The sequence below is a fragment of the Passer domesticus genome, chromosome 11, assembly GCF_036417665.1.
Source record: "Passer domesticus isolate bPasDom1 chromosome 11, bPasDom1.hap1, whole genome shotgun sequence".
Classification (NCBI taxonomy): domain Eukaryota; kingdom Metazoa; phylum Chordata; class Aves; order Passeriformes; family Passeridae; genus Passer; species Passer domesticus.
In genome coordinates, this window is record NC_087484.1 from 14,875,432 (window position 1) to 14,899,712 (window position 24,281).

A 24,281-nucleotide genomic window follows, 5' to 3' on the forward strand; every position below is an offset into this window, starting at 1 on the left:
GTACAAGGAAAAGCACATGTAATTTTTGGCCTATTCCCTATAAAATCTTTACAAGCTCACATAAGCTAAACATTCAACCTGATTCCTCAGAAACCAGTAACTGTTAGTGGGAGATAACTGCAATTGCAGTGGTTACACAAAGGGAAGTGGTCAAGATTCAGCTTTTACTGCCATTATATGTCTATGCAAGCTATAGCACACTAGTCTTAATAAGAGTGACCACAAAATTATTAGCTCATCTAAAAGCATGTTAAAAATGGCTTAATCTTAATGTAGAATCACCTACAAAGCAAAAATGCTATGCTAATTATTTTAGTAGCATGTAGCTCCTTAATCTGTGAGGAGGAAAAAGTAAAATCAGATCTGGTGACTGAAAACTAGAATAATTCAGATTAAAATTATGATTCCTGAGAAAAATATACCTCGGTCTTCATCACTTGTTGTCTTCAAATAAAGACTGGATACTGTAATTTATGCATATTTCTAGTCTGAATATAAAATTAAGAAGAGGTTCTTTATGTGGGAGGCCTCATGAAAACTGGCCCAGAACTGTCTTACAACATTACCATTTTGTTTTGAAAAGGTTTTAAGAAACAGTGGATAGAGTTTCTAACAGGCTGTCATTAACTCTGGCTGTGGCCTGTGTGGAATGCCAGCACACATCCACTGCCTCTGCAAACACCACTGATACCTTGCATCTGTCCAGTCTGCTTTTCCCTAAACTTGGGTTGATGTTAAGACCATGTTGTGCACAGTAGCACTCTTTTTCATGACAATGAAGTCATACTGGCTTCATTGTTTTCCTATAAACATATAATATTTATTCTTAATTTTTACAGAAATTAGAACCTGATTATTTTCTCTAGCAAGGTTCAGCATTGTGTAAACCAGTAGTTCAGAGCTTTAGGATGAGTTTTGTACTTACCAGCCCCTCTGTAGCTGTGAGGCAAGAATCCAGCTTGTTGGTTAAGTCTAAATTGTTTAGGATCTGAAGCTTGAGCTGTAAAATTGGGGTAAAGCACTTCCTCACCTCAGAAGAGGAGTGAGGAGATGGTGAGTCATGATCAGCACTCAGTTAACTGTGAGCCTGAACATCCATCCTTTAAAGGAGTCAAGATATTTTGTGGATCCACATTTACTAAAATAGGTGCATACACCACTTACTAAGAGCAAGTGCCAGGTGCTGCACCTGGGTCAGGGCAAATCCCAGTACCAGTCCAGGCTGAGGATGAAGGGATTGAGAGCAGCCCTGCTGAGAAGGTGCTGTGTGTGAGAGGCTGCACATGCCCTGCCCAGGGCACTCGGTCCAGAGAGCCAAACGTGCCCTGGCTGCACCCAGAGCCCCCTGGGCAGCAGGGCAGGGAGGGGCTCTGCCCCTCGGGGCCCTGCATCCAGCTCTGGGCTCCAGCACAGGCAGGACAGGGACCTGATGGAGCAAGGCCAGAGGAGCTCACCAACTTCTGTTACAAGGAAAGGCTGAGACAATTTGCTTTGTTTAGCCTGAAAAGAGAGAGCTTTGGTCTGACCTAATTGTGGCATTCCAGTACCTGAAGGGAGCCCAGAAGAGAGGGGGAGAGGGATTTTTGACAAGGATGTGTATGGATTCAAACTGAAAGAGAGTAGGTTTAGATTAGATACTGCAGAAATTCTTTTCTGTGATGGTGGTGAGGCACAGAAACAGGCTGTCCAGAGAAAATGTGCCTATCCCAGCCTCAGAACTGTTCAAGGACAGGCAGGATGGAGGTCTGGACTAGGGAAAGGTGTCCCTGCCCATGGCAGGGGTTGGGACTAAATGATCTTTAAGGCCCCTTCCCACCCAAACCATATTGTGATTCTGTGATATCTTTTTGAAATAAATGCTAAAGGAGAGAATGAAACTGAAAAGATAAGCCCAGACTGAGCCATAGTCTACTGATTATGAAGTATTGTAAAAGAACAGATAACAAAAAAGTGATATTTTATTGTGAGTTTCAACTCTAGTGAGGTTGATATCACAGAGCAATAATAACTTGAAAGACTTCAAATGAATACCTGAAAAAATTTGAAAGAATAATTGAATGAAAGAAAAAATTACAACATATAAATTCAGTTTTGTATTTTCTGGGAAATTTTGTGCTGAAATTAAAGCAATAAAAGCAGTTCTTTATTCGGAGTATTTTTTACTGCTGGCTGCCCCTTGAGAATTTCATGTACTGTTCTTTTGTGTCTACCAACCAAACTAAAGCATCACCTTTTTGTTTACTGCTCAGGAAGAATAACAAAAGAAGCATTTAGCCTTAAAACCTGTCAGTAAATGATCTTTTGTGGGTTTTTTGTTTGTTTGTTTTTTGGGGAGCGAACAAAGAGCTAGGGTCAGGTGTCTATTGGCATTTTATTTTTCCTTTTTACAGCTCCTAATGTGTAAGGTTTCCAGTCAACCAGAACACAGATGTCACATCCTCTGCCATGCACACCTTGAAATTCATAGAAATAAAAAGTGATTTAATTGCTGGATATAAATATAGCTCTTCTTCAGATATCTTGCTTCCTTGAAGTTCTTACGGTCAAATACTTCTTCTGATTGCTGCCATATTAAGCACAACACTTGAATTACTGAAACATCTCTATAAATTCTAGGATGAAGATTTAAGGTAATTCTGACATTAATTAATTCTATTCCTGTGCTTTGCACTTACTCTGCTTCATTAACTAAAAATTACTGTCTGTATGAATGATACTTATGTATTATTTTCTTTATCTCTACTGAAGTTGTAGTTGCATCAGATCATTAATTGAAAGTCTAGGTCACAGCTTAAGAAAAGAGCAGAAGATTGTAAATGGCAAACCCCATACATTCTTAATTACTTTGTTGTATCTACATCATAGGATTTAAAGACCTTAAGCTGTACTTGTGTTAGCTGCAGCATCTGTTTTGTGAGAGACTTTCCAAACAAGTGAATTCAAGCCTGGTATAAACATGCAGAATTCTACCCGATGCAGTTTGCTTAGAGGTAGGTCCAGATCAGTTTTTTCCTATGATAATTTTCTCCTTTTATGATGTACAGAAATATTTGCTGTGGTGTCACACAAAATGGTGATAAAAAGCACTATAAGAGGATAAAAAACACACCTTGGCTGAAGAGCGCCTGTGTTCAAAGGACGTGTACAGCTTTCTGGTGAAAGGTGAGATAGCCATTGAGAAAATCTCTGTTAACCCTCAGAGAAAGAGCTTTCTTAGATATCTGAGAGTTGGTCTGTTTGTGAAATATCTGTACTGTGTATATTTTATCTCATTGTTCTAAAAATAAATAAAACCCACGTTTGAACCAAGCAAACAGGTGAAGATGTGGGAAATGCTGCCACTGATAAAACACACGCCATGAATTTTCACAGCACGGTGGCTTTGTGCTCCCTGATAGAAGAGTTTAACTTCTGCTCCATGGATTTTGTCTTTAAGCACAGTTTATGGCTCTCAGGAATTTATGGTTCCCACAATGAAGAATATTTCTCCACCTGGGCTGGCAGCTCTTGATATTCTTGTGTCAACACCTCCCTACTGGTACCAGCTCCCTGCCCAGCAGACATTGAATAACAACACACACAGTGGCACACAAATCAGCAGGATTATCACCATTTCTTACTGCAAAGTTAGCAAACAAAAAGAAGAAAACATGCAATTTTCTTACAGCTTAATAAAGGGGAGCAAGCTAAAATAAATGTAAATGAAAGAGCCGGGTAGAAAAGCAGATAAATCCCCATACATTGTCAGGGAGCAAGGTGTGTGCCAGGAGAGAAGAAAAATAGCAATTATTCATGTGCACACAGAAATAAAGCAGTATTTTCCCCTCACCCAACTACAGCAGTAAATAATGTAATTTAAATTTTCTGTTTCGGTTCAGAGCCTTAAACTACCTTTCTCCTATGGTTAAAAACTGCCCTCACAAACCCAGGAAGGAGAGACAAAATAAGTTCCAATGTGAAACACCTGAGCACATTCCTTCCAAGGTGAATATTCTTACTGAATTCTGTGGGCCACTGATGTGTTTAAATTTATACTCCAATATTTTGATAAATTGAAGTATGGGTCATTTAAAGTTAAATGAATAGTTTCTATTTCAGTAAACCCCATGTGGTTGAAAAAAGAAAATTAAAAAACATGCAGCAAACATTTTAAATAAATGCATTTAAAGCTTATGAAACACAACTTTTAACAGTAACAATTTCTGTGATTACAGCAATTATTTTCCAGGGGATATAGCTTTAATTTTGCCTGCTATTCAGAATGGGACTGGGAGGACAATGGGCAATTTAAAAAAAAATTACTTCAGTTGCATGAGTGGGGCCCTTCTGAAATTTCTCAAGTGACATTAAGGTCCCAGTCCTTGTGTAATTTGGAACTGAAACTCCTGAGATGCTGTAAAGCAGGCACAAGCTGAGGGAGGCATGAGGAAAATGTTAGTATGTCAATTCCAGTTGACCCAAAACAAGCAACAAAAGAATCACAGTCCAGACACTGTTCAGAAAAGGCTCAACACAGTAACTTTGTTATACAAATTAACTTCTATGCTAGTAAAGAAAAATGCAAGAAATAATTAGCAGTTTTAAAGGAGTTAATATTTAGAAAATAGATCATTGTTGTCATGGGAGACATTTAAAGCATGTGTCTTTCTTTTAGCAAATAAGAGAAGGTTTTTTTGGTTACTAAATATTTAATCAGAACAGGAAAAAAAAATCTCTGCAAAATCTCCTTCAAGCCACTAGAGGATGAGTACTTCTCCATCAAAATAAATAGTTAAGCTGTAATGTAGCTTATCTAAGCCACACTAATAAGCTATTAGGTTGGTAATACAATTCAAATCCTAGCAAGTGTAAATGAGGGAGACAGCTTGAATCCTTATTGAATACTAAGATTAGCAATTTGTTTATGGAAACCTGGGTACAAAATTACTTAAACTATGCACATTGGAACATTAATATGTATAAAAAGAAATAGCATTTCAAAAAAATAACTAATTAGGTAAGCATAATATCTTCTGTTGTAAGGCTAAATATTTCCATATGAGATAATGTAAACATTCCTTATATATTCTGTGAAAAGCTAAGAAAACTGTGATGAAGGCATGTACAGTCTGACTCAGAGCACTGTGCTGTGTCCTGCCTGGTCAGCTGCATTGCTGACCAGCTTATATTTCAGGTTGTTATTTTCTGCAAATACCAGGCTACTCCACCAACAGGATTCATTGTCTAGTGTAGCTGTCAGTCCTGAAACCATGTTTTCCAATGCTTATCTAAAATGCCTTACTCCCAAAAAACCTCAGCTACAGACCACAATTATTGAACATTTGGGGGTACAGGAACAACTGGAATATAGGGTCACTGCATGACTGACTGTTCAGCCATCCTCTTTGTCAGGAAGATCAGTCAGCAGCTCAACACAATTAGCATCAGCCAGGAGCAGAGCTGGAGCAGAGAGATGGGTCACGTTCGAGGGGAGAACATTCTTTCAGATTGTCTGACTTTGATGACTTGTTCTATAAAATTTTTAGAGAGCTGGCCAAAGCTTGTTATTAACAAGTATCTTTGACAAGATGATAGGAAAGGTGAAGTCCTATGAGACTGCAAAAGGACAAACCCTGTTGAGAAGGAGGACAGAGAGAATTACAGCCCAGCTGCTTTAACAGCAAATCCCACAGCAACCTGGGATATACACAAGTTATTTCGGAGCGCTTGGAAGATAACAGGGAGACAAGCAGCAGCCTCTGTGGACTTATCAAGAACAAATCCTGTCGAATGTGAATGGAGTCGGCTCGAGCGGAGCGGAGGCAGCAGAGGGAGCCGGAGCGGCACCGAACGCGCTGCCAGGAGCGGGGCTGGGGCACGGAGCAGCACAGACAGAGCCTGAGAACGGGGCAGGGAGCAGCACAGACAGACCCTGAGGAACTGGGATAGGGCAGGGAGCAGCACAGACAGAGCCTGAGGAACTGGGATAGGGCAGGGAGCAGCACAGACAGAGCCTGAGGAACTGGGATGGGGCAGGGAGCAGCACAGACAGCCCCTGAGGAATGGGGGGCACGGAGCAGCACAGACAGCCCCTGAGGAACTGGGATGGAGGAGCACAGACAGGCTGTAGGGACAGAATATCGTGGTGAAGCTGCTTGAGACCCTGACGAATTTTCAGTTCAGTTAGCATCATTTCTGCTCCTAACAGAGCTTTTGGCCATACATTGTGTGAAACTTAGTGGATATTGTGGGCGGGAATCCTCCTGTACCCTGTGATAGGGATGTGAGAAGTCGTTAGTTACGAGAAATTCAAATACTTCACTTTTGCAGAAGTAAATGAATAGAAGGCCAAAGAACAGGGGTTATCTTTCTGCTCTCTGTTGGCTGATTTACAGATCTTGTACCTTAGTTCTAGTAAGAGGTAGTGGGAAAATCCCCAGAAGACTGGTAAAATAAAAATCGATTTTTAAAAACCAGCCGTAGGTACCCTCACTTGAGAAAACATACAGGTTCCTTGCAGTATGAGAAATGATAGGGTTAGTGTTTATGCTTTTCATCTGACCCTGCTTCGGTCTCAACAGAACTTCAAAGTAACCATCAGTGAATTTCACTTGTGAAAAGTGAACAAGCAGCAAACGGTGAGCCGCTCTTAGGCAGGGGTGTCCCTTGCCGCCCGTCCGCGGCTCCTCTGCCTCGTCCCTGGAGGCCGGGCAGCCCCGCGGGCCCTTCAGGAACGCGCTGCTCCCGCTCAGCGCCAGCTCCCCGGGCCCCGGCTGCTCGGCACAGCCCGGCCGCCGCCCCGCCCGGGGCATGGGGCGGGGGCGCGGCGCGGTCCGCTCCGCCCGGGCTCAGCCTGGCCCGGCGGGTCCCTGCAGCCCCGGCCCGGCGGGTCCCTGCAGCCCCGGCCCGGCGGGTCCCTGCAGCCCCGGCCCGGCGGGTCTCTGCAGCCCCGGCCCGGCGGGTCTCTGCAGCCCCGGCCCGGCGGGTCTCTGCAGCCCCGGCCCGGCGGGTCTCTGCAGCCCCGGCCCCACCGTCCCGGCCCCGCTGTCGGGCCCCCCCCACCCCTCAGCCCGTCCCGCGGGCCCGCGCGCTGCGGGCGGGCGGCGCCCCCCGGCGGCCAGGCGGCGGCGCGGCAGCGGCTCCGCCCCGGCGCGGCCCCGCCCGCCCGTTGCCCGGGGAACGCGGGCCGGGAGCAGCAGGGCGGCCGCTGCCTCCATCCCTCCATCCCTCCTTCCTTCCTTCCCTCCCTGCCGCCGCCAGCAGCGGAGCGGCGCCCGCACCCGCACGCCCCGCCGCCATGCCCCGAGCCGCCCCGCTCCTGCTGCTGCTGCTGCTCGCGCTGGCCGAGCGCCGCGCCTGCCTTCCCGCGCCGGCCAGCGCCGCGCCCCCCGGCCGGGACCCCTGCCTCAGCCAGCCCTGCCGCAACAACGGCACCTGCTCGCCGCTGCCGCCGCCCCGCCGCCTCCAGCTGGTGCTGCCCCAGCCCCCGGTGGGCTACAGCTGCACCTGCCCCCCGGGGGTCACCGGCGACTCCTGCCAGGTAAGGGACGCGCCTCAGCGCCGCCCGCCCGCCGCGCGTCCTTGTGCCCGTCCCTGCCCTTGGGTGTCCCCGCGCTCTGCGGGGACAGAGCCCGTGTTCCCCCCGCTCCCGCCTCACCCCTGCCCCGCTCCGCATCCCGCCCTTCCCGCTGCCCTGCGCCGGCCCTGCCGCCCGGCCGGTCCCGGTCCCCGGCGGGCGCTGTCGCGTCCCCCCCGCCCCGCTCGGCCGCTCCCCCCCGGTTCCGTTCCCGGCCGCCGCGGGCACCCGGGGCTGCGGGGCCCCGGCGCTTCCCGAGGGGCTGCCGGCCCTGCGGGCTGGCTCCCGAGCCGAGAGCCGCGACACGGGCGTCAGCCGGAGCGGCTTGGGGCTCGGGCTCGGCCGGGGCTCGGGAGGACGGGGCTGAGCTCCGCCGGTGCCTGCGGGTTAATGTCAGTGGTTCAGCCCCCCCGCCGGCCAGACCTCGCAGGTTATTTAACACTGACTTACTGGAAGGTGAAAAGGATGGTCCTTGGAAGCGGATGCTCTATTGCACTGAATGCTAGTCCTTAAATCGTGTCTCCAGTAGTCATTTTCATAGGCTAGGAGTGCTCGCTCCCACGTTTTGGGTGCCTTTTGAATTGATCTTGAATTCTGAAAGATTGGAACGCTTAAAGTAGGGATAATGATCTAAAATACAGAGAAGCAGTAAGCAATATCTTTCTAATGTGCTTGGTCATATTGAGACCTAATGTAATATAATAGTTGAGTTTATTTATTGTAACATGAAATAGTCTCTTTCTTTTTTTCTTTTCTTTTGTCTCTAGCATTAAGGATCTTTGTTATCACGTGAAGAAATTCACAAACACTCATTTTTGTCTGTCTCCAGATGAGGGAAAGCAGGTGCAGGTACACAGAGGGCTGTTTCGTGCGTGTGTATATGCTAGGGTACTTTCTGTGACAGTGGTGTACAAAAGGCTCTGTGGATTGATGACCATGGCTTTGTCAGTGCTCTCGCTTGTAAGTGCATTTGACATAGAAGCAAATGACTTCAAGTAATTTCAGTCAGCGTTTTAGACTTTATTTTCTTGTTCCTTTGTCGTGTAGTATCTGATCCATACTGCTGAATAGATTAAAGGGATAATGCGTTTACTGAAGACTTAATGTGTAGTGAAGTGTAAGAGTCATTGCAAAGTAGGAGCGCTATGCACAGAGTTCTCTGCTTCCCTTGAAATGCCTCAGCTGGTTCAATGTAACAATGAAAGTGAAAATATTTACACTAATGAGATTCTGTAAAATCGGAGAGATGAAAGTGGATTAAATAGATTTCTCTTTGGCTATTTTAGATCCTGTCTTAGGAGTTTGCTGTGTTTCTATCTCTGCAAGGAGAGAAAGAGAGCGCTGTGTGTTTGCTGCTGCACGTTGCTGTTAGACTTAAGTGTGTGAGATCGATGACTGAAAGATTAATGACCCTTTTGAAGACCTAGTAAAATGTAACACTTGCTGCCATCACACCTCCTGTGAAGTGTTGTGCCTGGGGATCTGGGTTTAATTGTTTTTCTAATAAAAGACATAGGCAATGTTTTCATAGCAGTTATGCATTCTATTAGCTGATAGCAGGAGGCTTATGGTGTTACACATTTTGTTTCTTTTTATAAAACAGTGAGTAATGACCCCTGCAAGGAATACTGATAAAGAAATGAGTGCCACTTCTAGCTATCACATCAGCAGTTTGAGTGTGGATACCAGGTAGTTCTGGAAAATTAATATGGTTTTGAAATGTAACTTTAACTGGAGACCAGGCAGGGGTTTTTAAAGATGTAGTATAAACACAGTACACCCATCTTTGAGGTTTTGCTCATTTTATCAAAATAGGGAATAAATAAGTGTTGTATAAATGCCTTACTTCTTGTGTTGCTGTCATTCAGATACTTCAGAGCTTAACAGATGCCTAATAGCTTAAACTTCCACAAAGAAAGATCATGTTTTCTAATTCAGTGACAGTAAATAACCATAATGATTTAAAAATAACTGTAAGGATTTTTTTTTTCATGTACCATTACAGGTTATGAGAAAACTATTGGCTAAATTAAGGTATCACTGGGATATATCTAGATATGGGGTTTTGTCTTAATGCTGCAGTTGTTACTGAACAGTTGGACTCATAGAGGGAAATGCCAGGAAGGGAAGAAAGAATAGGAATTATTGTATTTAAATACTCAGATCATGGAAAGTAAGTTTGGATTTTTGGAATTTATGGTGGAGCTGGAGTTCTCTGGGGACTCCAGCTTTCCTAAAAACATAGAATTACTTTCATGTTGCTTCTTGTAGTGAAGGCAACATTTCAATGATTCTGCTCAGATGTGTTGAGATTTTAGAATGAAGACAGAATGTTCTCAATGTGCCTGTGAGTCAGCTGGGCATGGTGAAGTTGATAATGCAGAAAGATTGCTGAGAGTCAAACCTGGAGACTGCATGTCAGTTTTACCCCTGAAGATTTTACTGTAACTGGTTTTGATACATCTGTGGATGCTGGTGCTGGCATGGGAAAGTAATAAAACTGGCATCACGTACGCATGAGATACTTCTAAAAGTCCAGAGCTTTCCTATCAGCAAGTGATGTGTTTTACTGGGGCAAGCTAATTCCATGATTTCACGTTATAATTGCTTTAGTAACTCATTATTTATTTAACAACAGAAATTACAGGTCCTTCTAGTGCATCCATCCCATGAATTATGCATTTGTCTATATCTCACATTGTGGTTTGAATATACTTTGTTTTGCAAATTTCAGGATTTTTTTTTTGTTATGGATTGTCTGCTCCCCCTTTGTGGGACATTGCTCTAATTTACTTCCATTTATTTTCATGGTTCTGAATTTTTTTCCCCGCTTTTCTTTACAATACTTCTAGTCTGTAAGGGAGACATAGATTTACTGTGTTGAAGTATATTAAACTTTTGTCTGAGCAAAGAAATCACATGTATTCCCAAGGAAATTGTACAAAAAATTATAGTGAATTCAAATGCCTTTTTTCTGTGGGAATTTGACATTGGCCATTTCTCAGGTTTACACTGGGAGAATTTGATGAAATAAGCTGACATTAACAAATACTAAAGTTCCATTAACTTTATAATCCTTAAATTTTTATTTGTGTTTTACTTTTAAAAACAACATTTATTTTTAAATTACTAAGGTAATCACTACTCTGTTATATTTAATGATGTATAGAATTCAATAATATTCTATATTATTCAATATTATTATTCTATATTCAATATTTTTGACCCAGAAAGTTGTATGTAAAAATTAATTTGTGTTAGTGCCTCATGAAATAATTTTGGAGACATGAGGCACAAAGTAAGTAGTTAGGAAATTAAAAACCTTTGTGATCAACTTGGTAATTTGCTTAAAAATACATAATTGGAACTTAGCTAATTGCATTGAATTGCGTGATGTTTATTTGATCCCATGCTAGTGGTAATTTCGTTAAAAGGCTATCACATGAAGAAATATTAAATTATTAATGTATTTGAAAATACTGTCATACATGCTTTGCTTTAGTTGCTTAACTTGCTTGTTTTTTAATTTAATTTTTTTCTCTCTCCTTTGGTTGATAATTTTTTCTCATTTGCTGCTTTTTAATGTATTTTTAGTTATTTTATAGACGGTCAGTAATGAAAACTAGAAAACAAGTAGTGTCCAAGCATACTGAAGCAGCACTCTGACTTTGCAGCAGTTCTGTCCAGCCTGATTAGTGATGACTGACTGTTCCACTTCTGAGCGTGACGTGGTAGCCACTGGTGCAGTGCACTTTTGAGATAGTGTTCAAATTAGTCTTTTAGCAGCAGAGAGATCTCTTTGGTCTTGGGGATGATTTGTTGTGTTTACTGGTTGTATTTCCACACCTAGAACAGAAAATATTTTTTAGATGTAATTGTGGACATTTTATTTATAACAGAATTCTAGAAGGATGTAGCTTGAGTTTAGAAAAGTCAAGGAAGGAACTGATATTATGAAAGCTGGACAATAGATTACATTTTAAATTTTGTTCTTATAATTATTTTTAGCATTTCTAAAGTTGTTTTTTATTTCCCTCCTGAATTTCTGCCTGATTGCTCTTCTTCATTCCCTCCCTTTTGTTTTGTACCTTTGAATGACAGATGAATTTATTCTTGTCTTTGATCATAGTATTTGAATGTTTGTAGACTTTAGTGCAGAGATTTCAGGATTTTTTGTCCTTTGACCTCAGCTTTTGTATTTTTATTTTGTGTTGGGTTTTTGCTTCTTTTTTCTTTGATTTTTTTTCTCAATAGATTTCTAGTAATGTGTTTAATGCTGAATGCAGAAATCCAGATGTAGCAAACTGCTGCAGGAAGAAGGATTGTTGTTTCTTGGCTCGCTGGTCTTCAGCATGAGCAGTATGAATTTCATTGGCCGGGTTATTTCAGGTTGCACTGGACAGTGCTGTGTAAAAGGACATCCTTTAATCTAACTGCTAAATCACCTTGGTGTCAGTATCCTGATTAATTCCTCACATGATCCTGTTTTCTATTAAGCGCTGACATCCTTCTGAACGGTCTCTAGTCCTTACATTTATAATGAATTCCCTAATATATTTAAAATGCTATTTTCCCCATTCTGTACTCATTAATGAAGGGTATATACTTAGATTATGTGGTTATTGTGATTCAAATGTTTTGTGACGTGACCACTCTGTTTGCTCTTTTACCTTTAATAACAGTAACATGTAGAGTTAGCAGATGCCCTCGAATTTTCTTCTTTTATTTGGATGTCCTTTAGCCTGAGTTTTGAGATACCATGTTGTTTCCTGCTGGCTAGCTCTGCTCACTCTTGCAGTACTTTCAGGATGCAGAATTTAAATATTTGCACTGATGAATATACGATGTGTGAGAAGAGGCTGTGAGAGCTCAGTTTGTTTTACTTGGAGGCGACAAAGGGGGATCCAAGTGCCCTTCTCAACCACCTAATGGGTGGTCATGGAGAACAGGAGCAAGATTTTCCCCAGATGTAATCAATGAAAGGAGAGGCAACACACATGTTGTAGTAGGGAAAGTCCCAGAAATCTAAGGAAAAAATTCCTTGCAATGATGATGGTCAATCACTGGAAGAGGCATTTAAAACAGTTGTAGGTCCTTCATCCTTGGAGATTCTGGGCTTGAGTGGCCAAAATCCTGAGCACTGTGACCTGAGCAGGGCTTGGAGCAGAGAACCTCCCTCAGGTTCCTTCCAGTCTAAACCATTCTTCATATACACACCCCTGTAATTTTTTTCTCCCCATTAGATTTTGCATTTCCCTATTAGTCTTATCCTGTTTCTGCCTCCCCTTTGCTGGAAATCTGAATTATTTCCCTGTTGTTATATATGTCTGTTTTAACATCAAGTTTAAGCTGTACCTGGATGCTGACAAACTTCCTGCCATGCAAGCAGGACTCCTAAGATGGCAATGTTACTGTTAGATAGCTAAAAAATGAATTCCAGGACACTTAGTGTACATCTCCTTTAGTCTTAAATGACTATATTCACATTGCACAGTCATTATTGAGGTTTTTTTTCAATTTACAGTTGTATATCACATGGAACTTATGGGTGTAATTTGTTTTCTGGGAGTTCTTGTGCTCTGCAAGTGCAGTATTGTTCAGGCACCTCGTGAACTCTGATCCCCAGGGTTGCAGTGGAGCTGGTGAAGTTCTGCAGTGTGGCTATGAGTAGTTTCAAATAGCACAGAGTAAATGAATGTGAGATCTGGTTTCTTCACCCAATTTATTTTAGTTGTTAGAACATCTGGTTTCTCTGAGTGTAGTAGAAATATATTTTCAGTCAGAAATTTAAGCTTTTAAAATTAGCATCTTGCCTTGAAGCATATAATGTGAAAATATGTAAGAGACTACTCAGCAGTTTCCTAAGCAGTCAGTAAAAAATTGTGCCGTGATTTTTGCCATGGGATCTAAAAAAATTTATTGTAAATATCTGTAGAATAAATCTGGAATGATGCAATAACCCAAACTGTCTCAGTTATATGAGAGGTTTTTATTTAGGTATCATCTACACACTGACCTTTTGAAACTTTGTATTGTCTTTTCCAGTATCTCAAAAGGCTCTCTTTAAATTAGTTAAAAATAGATCATTTTAAAGGCTAGTCAGGTCATTACATATAGTGCAAACTATTTAGCTCTGAAAAATTCCATCATATAAACGAAAGTTTAATGTGTTGCTTTCAATACAATAATTTTTTATGACTAAAGATTGCAAAAAGCTGGATCAGGTGTAAAGTAAATGAATAATATTAGAAGATATGCTATACTTCTATATGCTTCAGCTTTTCATATGTTGTATTTTATTGCAGCTTATGCTCTTTGATCTAAGAGAATCAGTTTACAATCATATCTGCTTAAAAACCATCATTGTTTTATTTCCTTTGAAACAATCTAACTTGATGTTGTCATGTGTATATTGTGTAGCTCTGGAACTCATTTTTAGTGGAGCAGGTTCCCAATGGAAGTGGAATTGAATGCCTTGGTTCAGTGTTACAGGAGTAGCAGTAATTTCAGTAATTTCAGAAGTGGCATTTAGCAGGATCTCGCTTGATCACGGGGTCATGAGTCTAGAAATCTTAGAAGATGATTAATTAAAATTAAAGTTCTGTTTTAATAGGCAGATATGGGTCTGCTGGAAACACTGTCCACTTGACCACAAACATAGGCTGGTTGTTTTATGTATGCTGAGAGGTCACCTGTTCTCTTGACAACTGCACTAGAGGGAAGGCTTCAATAATATTTTTCTTTAACACTTTTGATTGATGTGGTAAGCTGAGCTCAGCAACCTGCCTAGTGGTATGGTGATCCCCAAATGAAAGGATCTAAATTTCCAGTGCACCTGCTTCAGCTGAAAGCACATTTTTTGGCAGAACTAGGGCTAATTGCATTAACATTTCTTAGTGGCATTTAACTTAAAATCTGAAGGTAAAAACAGTTTATTAGTGCATTTGACACTGTTGAGCGCTGTTTATTAAGAATCTTGTGTTGGTTTTTTAAGGAAAATAAGTAGTTTATTCAGCTTTTTGTTTCTATATAGTTTTTCCAATTTATACGTTACTGGAATAAAGTGAACTCCAAAATAAATGTTCTCTAGAGAAAACTTTTCATTTGTCAATATGAATTCACAAAACATAAATTGTAATTGTATTATTAGAAAAAAGATCTGGAACTGTGATTCAGTGGTAATTTTCCAACAATTTTGTAACAAAATAAACATTGAGACAGTAATGTTTGCTTGATCAGAAAACTCTTTAATTTTTCCATTGGCTGAGTGTAATCTCTTATGGAGAAGTACTCAGGCACTCAGAAGCTGATTTGTGTGCTGCATATGGAGCCTGTTTGAGTTCAGCAGTACATATCACTGCCCTATATTATTTTTCAAGTTGACCTTGGTTTGCTTTACAATAATATAGGCTGTGACAATTATAATGTATTTTTAGTAATATATTCTGGTGTAAACCCTGAAAAAGTAGCTGTAAATTCTATAGAAAAGTCTGGAATTGATACATAGTGACTAGGAATGGGGATATCAGGATTTGGTGCTTGCAATTCTCACTGCCTTGCTGAGTCACACTGGGCAAAAACTCATAGAACCTTCTTGCTTCCATTTCTCCTCTGTAAATTCAGTTAATCCTGGGTTTTCAAAAGGTTAATTTGTGAATAAATATAAAGGCTCTAAGACTGCTGAGTGAGAAGTACTTTATAAGGAAGTATAGTATTGAAATGCCAGATTCTGAATTACACATCAGTGATCCTATCAGGATATATTTAAATTCTAATGAAAAAAGCCTTCTTATTAAAGAAAAAAAATCAACCACTTGGACTATTTTTATATCTGGCAAATATTCAGTCTAGCAGTTTACAGATTAATTTAGTTTCATAATGTTCTTTCCCACTGAAAACAGGGCAATATATCAATGACCAGTATTTCAAAGACTTCTGTAGCAAAGGTGTTTGTGAACAAGGTGCTGTTGAGTAAGGTAAGAACAGAATTCCAATTGACAGTGAAAGTGTTCTACTGAGATAAGGTCACTGAATGTTAATGATTTTGAGAACTTTGTTGTACCTCATGTATTAGTTGCAACAGCAGCTGTATTGTCAGTTTGAGAAGACTTTGGGGTAGCTGTAGGAACAATAGCTGTAAAGAAAGTAACAAGATAGGGTTCCTTTTCTTTCCAACAAGCCTCTCTTTCAGCCCAGGTAGCCCTTATCTGGTCCTTTGTGCTGGATCTAACAAAGCTGGAGCTTGTTGGTGACAAGGGTACAAGAGGAGGAATAACTTGACTCAACCATGCCTATTCTGAATAAATAAATAAACTCTGATTCTTTGGGAGGAATACCCATAAGGTTTGGTGGGTGGTAGAATCTTCACTGAGCCTGAGTGTTCAACATACAATTTAAAGATGTGCAGATAATGTCACAAGAGAGCAGAATGTTGTTCCCTTCTATGAACAAATAGTGCTTGGTTCCCTGAAATCACATTGTGGTAACTTTTTTTACAAGATAGAGAAGGCAGAAATAGAGAGCACCCCGAGAAAGATTAGTAGTAGATATGGAAAGATTTGAATAGTGTGGGATGGACTACTTGTTCACTTTCATACAAACAGGAGAGTCTGAAGGTAATCTTGTGACAAGGACAACCCCTTAAAATAACAGTATCAGTGAGACAGTTAAATTCTTTTGGGCATCAGCTTTTAATCAAATCATGTGGCAAAGGAATATAAATGGACAATTTTTTGTAATTTTCCAGACTTGATACGTTGCTGTGATCTCCCTTTGAAATATGTATTGGTTGTGTTTGTCCATAAGGACAGTAACTATCACCAAGAACCACAATGACAATTCTTCAGTTTCTTATTCAGCCGTAATGATTTGTGCATTCAATTCAGCAAATCTGTAAAAATTCATGCAAATTTTTTTTTAATCTTTGCTTTGAAGGTAATGTATGGCTTCTTCTGCTGAAGAACTTAAGCAAATTGTTAAATACCTTTATCAAAATCAAATTAATGAATGAATTTCTGTAATGACTAACCAAAACAAATTTTTTAGGTTTCTTACACACCTAGCAGTCTATTTATAACTTGTGATTGACTATATACTTGTACTTCTATTGTAATCTGATTTTCAGGCAAATTTAACCGTTTTCAGACAAACTGAACATTAAACAGAAGGAAGAAGGTTGTGTAAAAGTCTAAAAATAGTTTATGAGCTAAATGCGTTTTGTGTTGAGATTTCTAATTCTGCTGTCTGGTCGCAAGAGAGTTTTCTGGCATTTATTGTGACTATGGAACACCAAGGTTGTGTTCTGGTATGTGGGGACTTGAGAAACTTTCTCATTTGACAATGTCTTTGAATTTCAGGGAGTTGGGTTCCGTGAGGTTTACTGACATGGGCAGGGTCTGTAAGATCAGATACTTGATTAATTCTTTTTAAGGCTACAGCATACTGTGTGATGATGGCATATGTGACAACTGAAGAAAATGGTGTTGAGTCCCCTGGGAAATTAACATGTTTAATTGAAGGAAGGACAAATTGACTTAATTTACATGACTGTAATAGACTCTAATGTTAAAAATTCTCTAACTATTGCCTTTTAAAAGTAATGGAAAGGTACTGACTTGATGTTACAGAAATTCTTGATAATCTTTCTAAGGATTTGTGAGGACCTGGCTTGTACAGAGGATTCTAAAAACGTGGAACTCTTTAGAGGGCTGCTTGGGACTTGACTGCGATATCACTTAAAGCTAATGTAAACTCATAGTAATTTTTTGTCTATGAAAACATTAAATGTATTTAGAAATTGTTATTTCAGTAACCATTTTAGCTTTGGTTTCTTGGAATGTGCCAAAGAAATTCTCTAAGGTGAAAGTGCAGGAACAAGCTCAGCTGTGCCACTTGATTCCAAAACACCTTTCTCCCCAGTTAAACATCTTCCCCTGCAGTCATCAAATGTCATCATTTTCTTTTGTGCAGGTGAGTGAGAAAGGCTGGATCATTAGTTACAGTGATTCCACCTTTTCACAAAGGCCTGCTTAAGAGTAGCAGGATAGATCTATCAGTTAGTTTGCTCTTTGATTATCAAGTCTGGCTGGTAGCAGTGTGTAGCAAACCAGGATATGGTCCAACTTTGCTGGTTTTGATTTAGGAACATGGAGGCTTTTCTGTTAATGTAACATATTTGTGAGTGATTTAACCATGTTTTATGTTTACATGAGACATGATGTAAATCATCATACTAATCAATTGAAGGATACTCTAGAATGACAGCTGTACTAACAAACCTTAGTATGTGACACGCAGCAAATGTAAATGTACATCTTAGTTATTTTTGCATGATGTATGTGCTTTTCACTTTGTAATGAGTACTGCAGCATCTTCAGCTTCAGATTTCTAGTTCTGAGGACATTTTCCTTTTCCAAGATACATTTGCATCCAGCTGTGTTCTGTATTCTCAGAATTTCTAAGCTCCTTGCCTGCGTGTGGCAGTTCACCCCACTGGGAGCTGGGGCCTTTCCTGCCAGCAGCTGCTGAGCTGTGGGAGCTGCTGGCTGGCAGAGGCTCTTCCAGGCTTCTTGGCAGTGAGCAGGGCAGTTCTGTGAAGCTGAAGTTTTGTGAAGTCTTCAAGTTACCCTGGCAGTCTTATGGCTTTGAAATCCTCTTCTCTGACTTGGAGAGTGGGGCTGCAGCATGAGGGCTTCAAGGGGCAGCATGCCCTGATCTTGGAGCAGAACATTAGTGCTGCAGGAGGGAGTTCAGTGAAGTGTCTGTCAGAAACACATCTGGGATTTGGCCTCCTCTGATCAGAGGTATCAGCACAAAACTCATTTTAATCAATGAATTGTCATTTTCTGATAACCCCTATGTTCAGCTAGAAGTTTCTATCACTTGTGTCTGGAGAGAAAAGTTCCTGAGTTTTTAATGGTGAATCGATTTAGATGTTAACCTTGCCATTTCCTAATCTAATTTTGGAGATAACTGTAAAACTGTTGAGTACCAGTTGTTGATCTGCACAGTTTATTTTTCTCAATTTTTTTAAAATAACAGAGATGAGGTTTTCTGTTTTTCAAGGGAATTGTAAAGGTGTGAGGTTGATTGCTGATCAAGCTGAGCTGATGAAACTTGTATCCCTCATCTTAGAAGAATTTGCTTTTTTTCTAAAGACAATCATGTCAAACTAGTGGGAATCAAAGTGTATGTAGGGATGTTCCAGTGCAGAAACTAATTTGCAGTCATTCTACTGCAATTATGGATGAGTAGAATAATAAGTCATTCATAGTTCCTTTAAACCTCATGAAGTAAGTGGGATAAAGGTGAGTGTGGAATACAGTATTGTGTATTTGCATTTCTTTAGTTAACACATGAAGTACAGGAAGCATTGGGGGAAAAAAAAAGACAAAAGTTAAACTTTTTGGATGACTTTTGAACTTGTATCAGATAAGCTGAAATATTTGCTGTAGATACTCATCATAGAATGAGGAAATCAATACATTCAGGCTTAATGACAAAGCACTTGTGTCTGTGCTCTGGAGTTTGACAGTTACAGCTTTGATTTCATGTACAAAATATGCTCTGAGCAAGGGAAGTTTGCATTGCTGCATTGGCTGGTTTGGAAAGGGAGATCTGGGCTGGGGCCCTGGTCTGACACCCACTCCCACAGCAGGGCTGCTCCTGAGCCACAAAGCTGCCCTTGCCTTTGACTTTCACAGGGTGCGGAATACTTTTGAGGATCCTAGCTAAATGAGTAAATATATACTTCAAACAGTCATTAGAAGGCAATCTATTTGAAATATTCTCTAGGTACGTTTTTCTGGTTTTCCTCTACCTTTATCAGAATAACATCTGTTCGATTCCCAGTTTGTTTGATGCTTAGGCATCTGTTCACTGCAGTTGCAGGAATGTAATTTCTGTAGCTTCTGGTGTTGTCTTTTAACTGTGAATTCCATAAATAAAGTTAGCTGCCAAAAATAGTTTTTATTTTCTTCTTAGACAAAGAGGATTTAGATGCTGAAAAAGTCTGATAGCTTCTTTTCTTGCTTGACTTGCATTTCAATGGCATTGTGGGATTTTCCTTTCAGTACTGACAGTTCTTTAGGTATAACTAAAAGGATAGTTGGTTTGAATTTTCTGTGCCTCAGCTAGATGAATTCACATAATATAGCAGAGAATTTGACTGTTGGCCTTTCCTTTAGCACCTGCCTGTAGTCCAGATCTGAATAAATGCATTAATGATCCTGCATAGTGTTCCAGGTGTCCTTAGCACTCTCTCAGGTATGAAAGGATTATGAATTTCTCAGGTCCTATTATGATGTTCTATACCATTGTTCATGTGGATACAGCAACCCACGTTATTTTTAGCCATCTGTATGGATTTTTGAATTTTGCTTCTTCGAAGGCCAGCATTCTTCTTTAATGCAGAAGCAGACATAGCTAGACATCTGCCATAGGATTTCACATGAATAGAAATATTAAGAACTAATTTTTGGCATTAAGGTATGAATTGGGATATAAAAGAAGCAGATAATTTAGAGAAAATTAGTCAGTTTTCATTGCTGATGTGTTTCCAAATATAACAATATTTATTCTCCTCACCCTTTTTTTTGGTAGTAAATCTGATTTGCATTTCCACAGTGAATGCTAGATAACTAACCAGAGTGATCCAGTTAGTGTTCACTTACTCCTATTAAACAAATTATAGACTTATAGGTGAAATATTTGTGCTCAGCAGCAATAACCTCAGCAGTGACTTACCAGCTAAAAATATTGCCTGCATTTTAGTTCTGAAAAATTTAGTGAATGTGCTCAGTGCTTGACAAATTTGGTAGATTTCCCTGTTTCTGACTAACTTCTTAACCATGACTTTCACTTATGACTTTCACTTATGGCTATTAAGTAATACTGTCATTTCAGAATGTATTTAGGTCTTTAGCCTTTTAAGATCTCATTTCTGCTTTGGCCAATAACTGATGTGGAAGTCATGTGCCTTTTTGCTGAAGTTATATTGTATAGTCATCCACATCAACTTGGAAGTGTGAGTGGATTGCATCTCTTCTTATTTCAGATCGAGTGAGAGGATTCTTCTAGAAAAGAAGTTTGTCTAAAGTTACTTTTTGTGAAATATGTTTGGAGTCAGTCTTTGTAATTCTTCACTGTTGATTATTTTTGATTTTATTTATAAGCTTGAATTTCTGAGGGACTAAGTCCTTCAACGAGTTTTTCCAGTTGTAATTACAATTTCACAATTGTTTAACTGTTCCTGTTTATTCTGGAAAGGTATTTCTGGAGCAAGTAGATGGCTCCTACCACCAAGCTAGCTGAGAATGGGAATTTTATTTGAAAATCCTATGAACCACAGAGGCATCATTCTGAACTAATTTGTTTTCAAGATTTTGTTATAACATTTAAAATGCTTTCTGGATAATCAGATGACAAAACAACTCTTACTAGTGCTGCAATTCATCTTGTTTTGTTTCATCCAACTAGACTGGATAGCAACTTTGTTATTTTTCTACACTTGTGATAACTCAATGCAGCTTGATAGTGTAAGTAAAATCTGAGATTCCATTTTTGTATGGGTTGTGGAATAGATTTAGAATAATCTATTGTTGAAGCTATGTAACAATGACTTCTTTCTAGCAACATTTAAAATAATTATCTACAGTGATACATTTGAGCTTAGCAGTTGAATAGGACTCCCATCATTTATATATATGCAGATATACCCAGTGGTGTGGCAAGTGTGGTTTAATTTTTTCACAGTGGATTGTGGTGCTGCTGACAGTCTTCAAGAAGCTCATTTCTCCAGGTACTCTGAAATGGCTTGAACAGAGCAGTGCAGCTCAGAGGCCTTGCTCTGAAACCTTGAATCATTTGCTATGCTGTGTAGATGTGGTAAGCACAGTTTGTTCTAGGTGCCCTTGGGTTTTGTGCTTTTAATTTTTTTTTTTAATGATTTCTTTGTGTATTGCTATAGGGTGACTTCTATGTTGGATTCTGTGTGAAGATAAAATATTTGATATGATTCAAGATGTGATGAATGAAGAAAGAAAGAAAGAAAGAAAGAAATAAGAATCTGTTTTGCAGGCATTTTTAAATTCCTAATTAAAGACTGTTTCCATTGCACTCAGCTGATTGTGGATTGGATCAATAGGCTGCAATAGTGAGTAATATCTGCAAGACCACATTATTGGTCAATTCAGATAAAATAATTCTGGCTACAAATAATTAATAGATGTAAGGAAAAAATTCTGTCCTCACCCTGCTTGTTCTTCCTTGTCTCCTGCCTGATCTGTTAATGTTGATTTTTGATCTGAAGGTTTGGAAACTTGGTGTTGCAAGGCTTGATTTATAATCTGCCCCTAGAAATTTTCTCACCATTTTCTTCAACATCAAAACTTTCTGTATGTCTATAATGTCGGAATAATATATACTCACATTTCACTTTGGAAATTTCTTGATCTTATAAGAAAAATATTGACCTTCAGCCTACAAAATGGACTCTGTATTTTCATTCCAAATATTGCAGACTTTCTTGTACAATTTAACAATATGATGACCCTTTAGAGCTTGTAGAGGTCTTCTTCAGAGCTGATAGGTACTGTAGATTTTTACCTGGTGATACTAATTTACTTTCCTTATTGTCCCTATCAGATTTATTCTAGAAGTGTTTTAGTAGATTGTCCAGCAATCTGGTGGATTTTGGTGCTTAGTTGTGCCAAAGTCTTAATTTGGTATCCTTTTGTATTTAGGCTTTCATTTTGTCCCCCTTTTATTTTTACTTTTACCAGTTTACCTTGTCACAGGATGTTATTCTGGTGAATTGTTTGTTTAGTTTGTCTTCTGTAGAGTTCTGAATCCCTGAAGGTGTTCCTTTGTGTGGACTGTAACCTTATGGAATTCTCAGTAATGGTTAAAACTCCTCTTGCCATGATGAAACATTTTCACTCTGTAGTAATAAGCACACCAAATGCAAATTCTGTTTTTCACTTTACTGCAGGTTGTTTTTTGTGCACCTGTGACAATGCGAAGGTCTGCTTTCTCCTCCTAACTTCCTCCTTCCCCTGTACATTTTGGGGAAGTTTTGTACAGAAGGGCTGAAACTGGAGCGGAACAGCTTTGGACAAAATCTTTCTCCTGCTAGTAGTCACTTTCCATTATCTGTTATTGGGGAAATAACATACTCCACATGGAAGAAAGCTCCAGGGTACTGATGAGGATCATGTGGAGTCACCTACATTTGTCTGCGTAGAGCTGAGCTTTATTTAGAATGGTTAATGCTGATCAGGAGCTAACAAAGCTCCTGACTCCCTGCCAGCTCCATGCACAATTACCCTGGTCCCTGGAGTGTGGTGCTGAGGCACTGCAGCTGACTGGTAATGCAGCATCATGCCACAATTAACCCTGCTGAGCCAGCTCCAATGTTTTCTCCATCTGTAGTCTGCTTATTTTCCACCCTAAAAAATCTGCTAACAACTGAAAGCTGAATGGTGTCATCAAATTGTCCACATGAAATTCTATTATTTTATATAAATAAAATGAGATGGTTCTGATTTTGTGTCTTAGGAAGTTTCACAGAATGCTCTTTACTAATTACAGTAACCTACAGATGCAGAAATCTTTTCCTGCTCATTTTTCCCTGGCTGCCAGGTCAGCTCTCTATAAATGCTGATGCATATCCAGGTTTCTCCCAGCTGTTTGCCTACAAATTGCAAATCAATATTTGATTGTCAGCCAATTGCCTTTTCTGGACTTAGTTGAAGTAAAGAATTTTTTATTTTACAAATAATGTGTGTATAAATAATTATTTATTTACAAATAATAAATTATATTTTTTGGAAGTAAAAAAATCCATTTATTATTTTTAATAAATAATGGCTGTTTCTCTTGCCACTCTGGCTCCCATGCCAGCAGAGATTTCTGTAACTTGGTCTGATGTGGAGAATGAGCTTCTCCAGGAGAATCTCCTCACAGATAAGTGTGCATCGTCTGAGAGAAGCCAGGCTTGGTGCATGCTGGCTCCAACAGCTTCATGGTTGGTACATCAGAGACACAGTGTCTGTGGAAAAGGCAGATCTTGCTCATTTCTCCATTCCTCTACAATTTAAATTCAGGTGTCTGGGTTGCTGAAGGAAAAAAAACAGGTAGTTCATTTGAAAAAAGGAGCTATGATATAGATTCACAAAGTTTATCCTAGCATCTGTTGTTTAATTAACAATGAGAAACGCCTCATAACTTTTAAACAAAATATACAAAATTTAGGAATCAGAATATGTATATGTAAGATGTAAGATGTAAGATGTTCTTTTTTAGACAAAGAACTTTGCATAATGGGTTGGCATTTGTAACAAAATGTTTTGAACTTGATGTAATAGCTCTAGTAATAAAAAAAATAAAATCCAGTAGTTATCAGAATGTCATCTGGATGTCATCTCTTCTTTAGGAAAGCATAGGAAATCTCAAAGTCAAAAATCCAATTCAACACATTTTTAAAATCAGGGTTTTGAAAACTGTGGACTTTTGCAATTGATGTGTTTTGATATGTTTTGATTTATACACCAGCCACTGTCATGTCCTTTAACAGGACCTCCTATTCCCCTTTCGTGTCAGTTCAGGCCAGCTGGTAAGACCAGTAAAAGTGTTCAACTATGCCAGTTTTGAGGCTGGTGCCCTGAGAGTCTTTTAGGTATTTAGCTAGCAAAATTACCCTCACATTTCAGTAACTTTGTGTCCATGA

At 39.8% G+C, this 24,281-nt stretch overlaps 1 protein-coding gene and 1 long non-coding RNA gene across 4 annotated transcripts in view; both read left to right on the forward strand.

The window, feature by feature from the left end:
* The first annotated feature begins 2,394 nt into the window (after positions 1–2,394).
* LOC135278419 (uncharacterized) lies at positions 2,395–4,377 on the forward strand. 3 transcript variants are annotated; one of them, XR_010345928.1, is made up of 4 exons: positions 2,395–2,630; positions 2,866–2,948; positions 3,045–3,162; positions 3,879–4,377. It is a non-coding gene; the product is annotated as an uncharacterized LOC135278419 (long non-coding RNA). The 3 variants fall into 3 exon arrangements; XR_010345926.1 differs by having other exon boundaries at positions 2,866–3,162; XR_010345927.1 differs by lacking the exon at positions 3,045–3,162 and having other exon boundaries at positions 2,866–2,990.
* Positions 4,378–7,140: 2,763 nt separating this feature from the next.
* DNER (delta/notch like EGF repeat containing) overlaps positions 7,141–24,281 on the forward strand; it is a 111,342-nt gene continuing 94,201 nt past the window's right edge. The window contains exon 1 of the mRNA XM_064385883.1: positions 7,141–7,519. Within this exon, the coding sequence (XP_064241953.1) occupies positions 7,277–7,519 (243 nt within the window). The 5' untranslated portion in view covers positions 7,141–7,276. The remainder of the gene's footprint in view (positions 7,520–24,281) is intronic.